The sequence below is a fragment of the Cariama cristata genome, unplaced genomic scaffold (assembly GCF_000690535.1).
Source record: "Cariama cristata isolate BGI_N322 unplaced genomic scaffold, ASM69053v1 scaffold1234, whole genome shotgun sequence".
Taxonomy (NCBI): Eukaryota; Metazoa; Chordata; class Aves; order Cariamiformes; family Cariamidae; genus Cariama; species Cariama cristata.
Genome location: NW_009614440.1, coordinates 22,368 through 33,445, shown reverse-complemented (window position 1 = coordinate 33,445; position 11,078 = coordinate 22,368). Strand labels below are relative to the sequence as shown.

At 41.0% G+C, this 11,078-nt stretch overlaps 1 protein-coding gene across 1 annotated transcript; it reads right to left on the bottom strand.

Annotated features, from left to right (window-relative positions):
* Window positions 1-1,142: 1,142 nt before the first annotated feature.
* LOC104161079 (SPARC-like protein 1) lies at window positions 1,143-8,924 on the bottom strand (the record flags this gene model as incomplete). The annotated part of the gene is made up of 7 exons (XM_009699390.1): window positions 8,871-8,924; window positions 8,691-8,744; window positions 4,746-5,909; window positions 3,533-3,602; window positions 2,762-2,880; window positions 2,072-2,192; window positions 1,143-1,279 (listed from the first exon to the last, which is right to left on the bottom strand). Coding segments are annotated over exons 1-7 (1,719 nt in total), but the record flags the coding sequence as incomplete, so codon positions are not given.
* Between the last annotated feature and the right edge of the window lie 2,154 nt (window positions 8,925-11,078).

The window sequence follows — 11,078 nt, the reverse complement described above, 5'->3', positions numbered from 1 at the left end:
ACAACAAGGCCCAATGGTAATAGATGCTTACTCCGTTTTAAGCCAATGTAGTGTAGTCCGCCTTTCCTTGGCATAGCTGTACCTTGTCCCCTCCCTTCCTCTTCCAGGTCACTTAATGAAAGCTGCATGGCACAAGTCCTTACAGCTCGTGGGACTCCACAGGTGAGCTCTTGGCTGGCTGTTCCCTCTTATTCTGTCTTTTGATTAGTTATCTATACCCAGACCTTCCATCGTATGGCTGCTTGGCTCCCTCAAGTCCTTTGGAAAGTGGCGTGGACTGTGTGAGTTGGGTCATCCGTATCTATGTATTGATCTCTCCAAGAGGTTTGTCACAAAGCACTTCCCCAAACATAAGCTGTTTTGTGTGTTCTCAAGTGAATGGTGTTTATCTAGGTGTGTGGGGCTTGCTGGGGTGTAATGGAGTATCCAGAACCTTACCCAGAACGGGGGTGCTTGTTGGAAATGGGAGAAAACTGGTTTCAGGTGGTTGGTCTGGCTCTAACAATGTAACTGCGTGGGCGTATTTGAAAAGGTTTGCTGACCTTACTCCTTTGCTTTTCAGTTAGAGAAGGGGAGTATCCAGGTCATGTTCATCATTGTACTTGTAAGGATATTTCTGAGCCGCTTAGGGAAGAGTGAAGGTTGCACAAACATCTGTCCTCTGACCAAAATTGGTCTCCAGTTCAGATTAGAGCTGTTGAAAAGGAATATTACAAAAGGAGCATTCATAGCAGAAATGTGTCTCAGTTTAAATGAGTGCAAGGGGACATGTAAGCATATTTTGCAACTTGTGAATCTAATTGAGTCTAAATTGCTTTAACCAGAAAGGGAAAGCTCATAGGAAATAGAAGAACCCATAAGGTGTGAATCACCTTTTTTTCACATGATTAGTCCAGCTCTAACAATGTAACTGCATGATCTTCATTCATAGCAGAAATGTGTCTCAGTTTAAATGAGTGCAAGGGGACATGTAAGCATATTTTGCAACTTGTGAATCTAATTGAGTCTAAATTGCTTTAACCAGAAAGGGAAAGCTCATAGGAAATAGAAGAACCCATAAGGTGTGAATCACCTTTTTTTCACATGATTAGTCCAGCTCTAACAATGTAACTGCATGATCTTATTTGAAAAGGATTGCTGACCTTACTCCTTTGCTTTTCAGTTAGAAGTCCAGAAGTGTCCAAATCACGTTCATAATATTGCATAAGGATGTTTTTGAGCCAGTCTCGCATCCGGAGGGGGAACTGATCCACTTCATAATCAGTACAGTGGGGGATGTCTGTGCCAAACAGGAAACCTTTTGTTAACAAGTGATCTGTTAAGTCCTCATTTGAGCATTTTGAGCCAAGTTAGATTTGATTTTCACTAGCAGACTTCCAATTAAGCTTAACATTGATGGAGCTGTTAATACATAACATTGGGAATGCAACTAATGGGTTCGATTATAAATCTACAATTCTTTGTTGCACAAGCTCAACCAGTTGTGCAAGCCACAGCCTTTAGATATCTGTGCAGCTTCTGAGCAGAGTTGTGCAGTGGAACTGTTACCAGTCAGTTGCATGAAAGCCGAGTTCTCTGCAGCAAAGGGATATTCTGACCGAGAGGGCACTTTCCTCCCAGGGTATGCAGCAACTGAAGAGCTTGGAAATCAGTTCTGGCTTTTAGATCCTTCTGCATTTGGCATCTAAGTAGTTTTTTGGGGGTTATTTTTGGACTTGACATTTTCATTTAACTGGCTGTAAATACTGTTTTTCTGGTTAAGGTATTAAAATAACATCTTCAGATGCTATAGCAATGGGAGCATGTAAGACAGTGCAGGGGGAAGATGGAGTTGACAACAAATTAGTGTAAGCACAGGAGGGATGTCTTTAGGATTCAGATGCTTAATACCCTCGATTATAGAAAAAAGTGACTTTTTAGATGTGTTTAGGGTTTGAAGGTCTCAATTAGCAGATAATTGATGCAGAAGGGGGAGAGCACAGGAAGAAAGCAGATAACTTAGGGCTGCCTGGTGGTTAAGGCTACTGGCTCTTTATACTAGGTGAATTCTTCATAGAAAAACAAGCCTTACATTTGCAGGAGCCCATATAGTCTAGGTGCAGGTGGCGTCCTATTTTTGTCCCTTCAAGTTGACATTTGGTGCCAAAGAGTTGACATGTGCCATCATAAGTCTTATTATCCGTACCACAAACCTGGAAGAGGAGTGAAAAACAAAACCACCACCCCCACCACCGCTGTGTTGAGAAATTCTGGTCACTTATATAGGCATTACAGTAATAAAAGTATCGTTAACATACAGCGTAGGAGTTGTGAATACCCACATACATGTGATCAGAAGTATTGAAAATTGTAATTCTTATATGCCTACGTAAGGATTAGTTGTCTAAGTTTTGAGAAACCTGAATTTATCTCTGTGTGGTAGTAATATAGCTTCTGAGGTAGTACAGCATTACTACCCTAGGTATGTACTAGGACTCAGTATATGCTCTAAAACATCAAGTGGATAAAGAGAACTTTTGATGACAGGGAAAAGCTGTGATCCCTGAGAGACCAAGCGTAGCTACATATGTTCATACTCTTCTCAAGCTATAGTCAGTGAGCTTGAGTACTTTATACTTACTTTGACAATTACTGGAATCACCCAAACCCACTTGCATGCTTTTTAGGGTGGAATTATTCTAAATAGTATCAGAGGAATGTGTTATTTTGTGAACATTTTAGTTGGCTTTCCCTAATGCCGCGCGCCGAACGAAATACTTACATGCTCATAGTCTTTGGTGGGAGGGCAAGCAGCAGGATCTTGACAAATACAGCTGGGTTTCCCTTGTTTGTCCGCATGGCAGACTTTACCTCTTTTGCAGTGGAAATTCCTACACGGGTCTAGTAATCATAGCAAGAAGAAGGGACTGTTAGAGGCGATGGGATGAAGCCAAGTGTTTCTGTCAGGTACTGCTGACAGTCAAAGCAAAATACAGCCCAATATTCACCAAAAAGTCAAGTGCTTTTTGTAAGTTTGTTAAAATGCAGCTGGATCTTGTATTGAATAAAGCAAGCTAAACTTGAAATGAGAATTTTTGTGAGACTTCTAGCAGTCCCAGGTTTGAGTTGGATAGGGAAATTCCTCAGAAAAAGCTATTTCTTCCGTAAAGATTGATTTCACTTCCAGTTTCCGTTGGTGAAACATATCCCATCTGTCCTTGCTGAATCCAGCACTGGCACTTGTCCCACTCCTAGTTGAATTCAAGCTACTGTTCTGAAACTGAGCTGTTTCAATGCAAGGTAATTCCCATTACTGTATAACTGACACAAAAATTTGTGCACTGTCTACAAATGTTTTTCACAAACAAATTAGTAAATCCAAGGGTGTATGGAAGGGATTCTCTGGGAACAGAACTGCTATGCAGGATTATGCATAAGCACAGTTCAGTCCTGTGAAATTGTGCGCTGCCAAAGGCAGAAAAGAAATGCAGACCAGCAGATTCCTCAGCTGCAGAGAGTTAGCAGTTACATGATGGCTTTGCTTTTGGCTTACCCGGGAGAGCCTTCTCGCTCGTGTTGCTTGCACTTTCCATCTCACCATAGGACCTGCCTGTAGCCTTAACCTATACAGTCACAGAGACATAAGCAGAAGCTGTGATAAATCTTGAGCAGGAAAAAAATGCTTGGGCAAAACTTTTTCAGGTAAAACTATAGAGCTGACTGAGGCAGGGTTTGTTCTGCTTGCAGTGGAAAGAGGTTGCTATGCAAAATGTATTGAGAAGTGCATAAGCCTCTGGTAGTATTAAGGCTTTCTTATTTGGGAAAAAAAAAAATAATTAGGAGGTGGTGAGAGAGCAACAGGAGTTCAGTAAGGCCTGAGCACCTGGAGGTTCTGCAGTACTTGATGTACAGCAGCATAGTGCGTCGAGGCTGGCAGAATTAGTGCTTTGAGTCTTAGTTTGCACCGGAGCCCTCCAGATCAGGGAGCATGAACTGCCTCTCGGTAGTGCCCGGGAGCAGCAGTGCTGTGAGCTGCCAGGCCAGACACACGAAGCAGGAGGAGAAGGGAAGGACACATCTTCGGTTCTGACTGCTTTGGTACTGTGGGAAGTACCTGCCCTCTTTCAAATGGATGCCTCCTATCATTTTTTTAATATTACAGATCCTTATTTAACGGCCATAGGAAAACTCACTCCTTTCTTTTGAAGAACACCACTGAGAGTCCACTGGTTATCTAATGGCTGACGGGGGTATGGGAGATTTGGGTGCAACATCCCCCTTTGTCTGAAGGGAGAAAGCCCACATCCTTCGTCTTGTGTGAAAGTGACCTAGCCACTAGGATGGTAATTATTCTGGAGACTCTAGCCCTGCCTTTCCACGCCGTTCACTTTTGTATGGTAGTGTTTAAAATCTTTAGGAGAGAGGAGTGAACAGGCTTTCCTAGTCAGCTTGAGACTGGGTTTCAGGTTTTGTATCTGTGTATCCATATTTATTTGTGTGTTTCCTTACACAGCCCATCAGAGCTGGAGCTCTTACCTGGGTTGTGCTCGCTTCCTTTCTGGTACAATTCATCTAAATGTTTTATGGGAAGTGACATAGCATGAGCCAGATGAATAGTGAATAAAAGGGGAGATGAGACTTCTGCATAATAAAATTATTACAAGCCTTTCTCCAAAATGTCCTTTCAATCATCAGGAATTTAAATTTGGGACTGATTTCCCCCTCCCTTTTTCTAGTATTCCTACTTTATTTTAAAGAGAATTTACCTTATCTTCATTTTCCATTGAATTCATGCTCTGAACAGAGCTACTCATTTCCAGTTCGCTGTCAGAATTAGGTGGCTCATGATTGTAATCATCTTGTTCAGAGTGAATAAGGTCTTTCGTCTTGGCATCTTGGTAATCCTCGGTCTCTCTATGAACTGCAGTATCATCTTCAGTGGTTCCTTCCCCTTCGTGCTCAATACTGGCGCTCTCTTGGTCATTACTCTGGATTCTCTCCTCTTCCTCATAGGCTGCTTCTTTCCAGGTATTGCTGAGATCTTCCTCTCCATCAGTATCACCACTGTCGTGACCATCATCATCATCGTTACTGTCCTCTGTATCTTGTCTTTTCACCACTGTGTCATGATCACCCTGATAGTTTACTTGAATGTTGTCTTTCCTCTCTGGGCTTTGTCGTTTGTCATCCTGATCTTCATGATATTTTTTTTGAAAGGGGATGATTTCTTCTTTATAGGGCTTCTTCTGGCTGTTCTTCCTCTCTTCTTCCTCTAGGTCAAATTTCTCACTGTGTCTCTTGGTTATCCGGATTGGTTGACTGGAACCTTTCAGGATTTCATCGGATTGCATACTGTTTTCATTTTGCTGTCCTTTGAATTGGTGACCTTGATTTATCTGGTGGCCTTTGTGCTTCATATCTCTGTAATCCATTTCTTCACCCCATTCCTCATCCTCTTCTTCATCACCTTCTTCATCACTTTCACCATTTTTTTCAGATAGGTCAACTGTATTTTTATTATATTTCCATGTGTTATGCTCATGATCAAGATTGAGAGCATCCACTGGATTTTCTGCATTGCCCAGAACATGTTGACTGGCCGTATTGCCGTGTCTCTCATGCCTCCTGAACTGGCCATGCTCGGAGCTGGACTCTTCTCTGCCGCTGCTTCCAGAGTCACTGTCCTGGTTATCAGAAGCCAAACCTGGTTTATTGTGCAGAGCAAGGAAATTGATGCTTTTTAGGCTATTTTTCACTTGATGCTCGCTACCAGTTCTTCGTTGTTTTCTGGTGGTCTGGGACTCATCTCTGTGCTCAGCCTCTGGTGCTGATACGTCTGGGTTTAGGTTTTTGTGACTGGGCAGCAGATCATCCTTGTCCACATACCCTGCATTCTCTTCCTTTGGGGCTTCAGGATTAATATCTTCAGTCTTTAAAAAAAATTGAAAAAGTAGATTAATAAATCTTAGAATTTATTTGAAGTCAAAGCAATGTTATTTTTGCCTTGTATTGCAAAGCATGACACTGGCTTTATTTTGTTTTCTTTGTAAATGCTCCTGTTAAGCTAGCCCAGACCATGAAATACGCAGCTGACATAATTTCTGTTTCTCAGCAAATTTGTTTATCTGTCCCTTCTTTTATTGCTGGAGTTTCTGAAGAAGTCTATGCAACTCTGTTTAAGATCTCCTAGGAGATAAATGCATATGAGTGTCTTGTGAAATCTCAAAATGCTTAATTAGTGATTTAATGGGCTGCAGTAATTACCATATACCTCAGGGAAGGGGGGTGTGATACTCGTCTTCCTACATGGATAAATGGGACGCCTGGGAAAAGAGGGGCTGGGAGAGAGAGAGCACCTTTCACAAGGTGTCGTGTAGTAATTCCCGAGGATTGCACTGCGTCTTAACTATTTCCTAATCAACGTATTCGTCTACTTTGAATCTGATACATCATTGCTTCCTAGCTGAATTAATCAGGAGCTATTGTATTTGGTGGCAACTATTGTATCACAAACTCACTAGCAAGAGTCATAGGTGTTTGAGTGGCTTTTTTCTTTTGTTTTTTTGCATGCTGTCAAGCCAATAGCAAAACTACTAGCTTCAGTGGAGAGGGTTCAAATGCTGGAGGAGAAAGCAGGTACTAAAATAACTGTTAGCTCTTGCTGCAGCAGTTGCCTTTCTGCTGCTCTTAGCATCACAGCGGCTGCCGGGTGAGTACAGACACTTCCGATAGCAGCAACATTTGATGTGTTTCTGAACACCACCTATGGATATTCAGTACTGCTTATTGCTTACTACAATATAGCCCCTGCTGCTGATTTTCCTTAGAGCTTTTGGGGGGGGTTGTTTATGAAGATGAGATCTTCTAGGGCCCAAGTTGCTGGAATAGCATTTCCTTTAGCGTGGGCAGAGTCATGACTGCTTGGAAACAAACACTCCACTGACAAATACTTATACAAATTAAAAAAAAAGGTAGAATTAGAAATAGTAATTTGACTCTTGGCAGTTCAGCTCTATCCTATTTCCTAATGTCAAGGTGGTATCTGGATGTTTTACAAGTTTGCCTTTTGCCTAGTGTACTTGCTGATGCAGGAAAAGTACTAGGCAATATATTCACTATGTCATTTCCAGCTCTAACTTTTTCAGGGAAAGATTGTATGTTTGCTAAAATCTATCAGAAATTCTTTGAAGAGCTTTTCCAGATAAAATACACATTTCTTGAAGACCTTATAAAAAAACAATTTTTGTGTTACCAAGCATCTCAAGCTGATATTAAAACGTTTGAAAATTGAGTTTCAAGAACAGGGGTTTTTTTAACATGTGTTTTTGGGCACTGCTGTGTACAACATATAATATGTCTTTAAGCAAAAAGCAATCTTCTGTGAAGAGCTTCCAGTTCTATAGAGTTAGAAAATGTAAGGCTAAATAGTCATTAAGATTGTCTATTATGGGTGCCTGTATTTGAAGCAGTAGTTTGAGAAAGCTGTGGCTTATGTCTTAAGAGGAAGCCTCGTTATACACCACAACCTCAATGCAAAGATGTGCCTGGATGTGGCTTTAAGCTTTTTGATTTGTGGCTCTTTGTTAGACCTTTGTCCCCAGGATAAAATAAACTTTTAGAACTTGGTTGCTTGCAAAGATACTTGGGTCTCTTAATACAATGGCAAATTTCAGTCAGTGTAGCTGTAATTAACTGTTAGGGGACAACTGGCCTTTCATAGATGTTGCATATTCACTTGGAACTGATGATTTGTTGGATATTGCAGTGGATTTTTCTTTTTTTGATGCAAGTGTCTTCCGTATGAGCTGTTTCCAGGAGACAGTTGTAGGCTGGAAACTAGTGTTTATACTATAATTTGTTCTGCTGGATGCTTCGTTAGGAAAAGTTAAATTTTTTTTTGGTTTTCATAATGCAGAGCACCATCCAGACTGACATGAAATGCATCTGGAAAGCTGCACAGAGTGGGATATGATTAATAATTTTTTTAAAAAAAGCATAAGAGTTGGGATTCTGCATTTCCTACTACAGAAATATATTTCCAAAATATTCATTGGCTTGGAGCCAAGGTCCATTGTGTCTGAGCTATAAATGCTCACCAGGGTTGTGCAATAAGAAGGAATTTTAATTTGGGTCAACCATGAATGCAAAATTGTGAGCTCTGTTATTAGTAAGCGTGTATGGCACAGGGCTGCTGAAGTCCTCTGGCTCATTACCATCAGGGCTGTGTATCCGGCTTGTCAGCCACAGTGTACTTTTCCAAGATAAGCTGCATCTAATGCTCTGTATTGTGAATAACAAGACATATAGCAGCTAAAGTTCTTACGTGTTTGAGTCTGTATATGATCACTTGGTGTGCTAAATTGAGGATTGCATCCTCCTTGTGGTTGTCGCTGCTCCAGTAAACAAGTTCGGCTGTCAGTGGAGCTTCTTGTTTGTACGAATATGGGTGTAATGATTATATGTGTGGATTCATTTAAAGTAATTTTTTAAATAAGCAAAACTTCTATTGTGAGCTTTAGATTTTGTCCTGTTCTGTTTCTAGCTATGTAATATGCGAGACATGAGATGCCTGGTACTAACTCTTGGGGTGAGGAAGCCTACATTTTTTTTTAAAACCTAAATCAATTTGCCAATCACTGCAAATTATGTAATGTTATGTAATTGAGATGAATAATACAGGTTGCTTCTTAATGTTTAAAGAACAAGAGTACCTTTTCTGGAGTTTTCTGTCCATGGGTTCCAAGTTTGTAGTTTAAGGGATGGGTCTAGAATAGAGAAATAGATTAAATATCTGTATGCAGATAAAAATCTTGTACAGGTCAAGGGGATAACAGAGTATTCACACAATGGGAGATCAAGTGCCCCGTAATAATAGCACGATGAGCACTTACTGGAATAGCAAAAGCTGGTCCTACAAGACAAATGAAGAGAGCTACAGCCTTCATGCTTTTCAGATCTCGTAGACGACAGTAGTTAATGGTACAGTGGTAGGGTTTAGAGGTTTCCTTTCTGCAAGCAACATGAAAAGAAATAAAGTCAGGACTTGGGTATAATGGTCTAGAAATGACTGATGAAAGCAATGTAGTGGCTGCTGGAACTTGCTTAGTCTGAAGACCCACAAAATTTCCATGCAGTGTCCAGTTGTATGTAAACTCAGGTGTTAGACTAGCTTATCTAGAGGTCTTTTTGGTCTTAGTTCTTTTACAGGACTTAAAACTGTATGCCGTGTTCACAAACTCTAGTGGTGTTATTGAGAGGCAGAGTTATGAATGTACATAGGTTCAGCCCTGTAAATCTTCGTCCACTCTTCTGAGATACTACTTTGTGAAAAATGTCCCTTTTTATTTAGTTCTGAGACAGTGCCTGTTTGTGGCATCTCTATGGCCAAGGTGTCTCCTGGCTGCTCTCCTTTGTGGCTGTAGCAGGAAGAATTAAGCGGTAAAGTTCTGCTCAGCAGGTCTCAAAGCCTAGACGTGCCGGCCAGGCTGTTTGAAAGATGGATGCAGTCCTGCTTTGGAAGCAACAAACCCAACTCTGCTGCACAGTAGTGCGTGAGATGGATGGCTGGATGAACGTGCAATGCATTAGGAATTTCTTCAGGCTATGCTAATATCCTCATGTGAGTAAAAAAGGCAACTCCTTTTTACCTCGGATATCACCAGCAAATTTTCTCACTTTTGTGGTGCACATGAACTGGAAGTTTCTATGGCTGTAGCCATATCACTGGGAAAAGCAAAAATAAACAAGTCATTATCTGCTTCCTCCTGTTCTTTTTTCCGCATTCATACAAAATCAGTAGGATTTTCACTCTGCTTCTGTTTCTGCTCTCATTCTACTGGCTCTTCTTTCTTGGAAATTGTCTTCTCGGTCTTTGCTCCCCCTTTGCCCTTTAAAATATTTTCGCTTTCCACCCTAACATACGTCTTTCTTCACTGCTTCCCCCTTTCCTAATGAAACACGTATCACTCTGTCCTTAGCTGAAGAACATCGTGCCTTTTGCTGGTTGAACTCCCTGGCATATGACAAAACTGGCAGTGGTTTCCGCTGGTTGGGTCAACTGTATTCAATCAGTTGAGGCTCAATGTTTGGTTTTCAAATGTTGTTCACCCAGATGGTTTTTCTTGGGGAGGAACCCAGAACCCCAAAAGGAGAATTCCAGGGGAGCTTGTATTTATGGGAGCCAGAATGGTGAAGCAAGGACTTTGAGCATTACGTTGATTTTTGGTGTAGAAGCTTGCAAAGGCATCCTGGCTACTGCTGTGCTTAGATCTGAAGTGTACACTTGGGAAGATCCCTGTGCTAGACTTTATTTAATGTCAATATCTTTTAGTTAATGAAGGGCAAAATACTTCATTAGTGGAGCATATCTAGTATGCAAACCATTTTTCTTGCAGTTAACTGATTTAGTCCCTAAATTATCTCTTATCTAATTATCTATTATCTCTTTGGCATCCGGAGTTAGTTGTTTAAGATGTTTTCAGAGGGAAACACAGAATACAACAAAAACCATTAATGAGCATATGCAAAATGCCTCGCTGGACTGTGTACGGGCAGTCACTTCAGATCAAGGCAAGTTTTGTTAGACTGAAGGTCATGCAGGCGACTTGCCAGAAATGCAGGGGCATAATCCAGTTTCATGTATAGCGCCGAAAGCTCTGTGCTGTGCTTTTGAAGGCCTGGCACATGACTGAGGAAAGAAGTATTTGAATGTCAGGTAGTCTCTTGATTTCTGTTCCTGGGCAGCACAGCTCTGGGCATGTCACTTAACTGAGTTTCTTTTTCTAAAAATCTCTTTTGTCATATTGTTTTGGTGAACTAGTTTGAGAGCTCTAAAGGAAAATCTCTGCGTGTTGTATTTTATTTATAATTACAGTTTTTGAATTTGGCTCTGTCACTGGCTGTAAAAGTTGCCTCTGCCACCTTTGTCCAAATAATGAAAAAGTTGTTGGAGTAAATCTGAGTTGAGGAGGCAGGACAGGGGTTTTGTATTTTTCTCTTCATAACTAGCCCATAGGCAGCATAAGTCTTTAATTATTGAGGAAGTCTGACCACCTTGAAGCATGGGAACATAGTCGAGTATCTTTTTTTTTTTTAGTCAC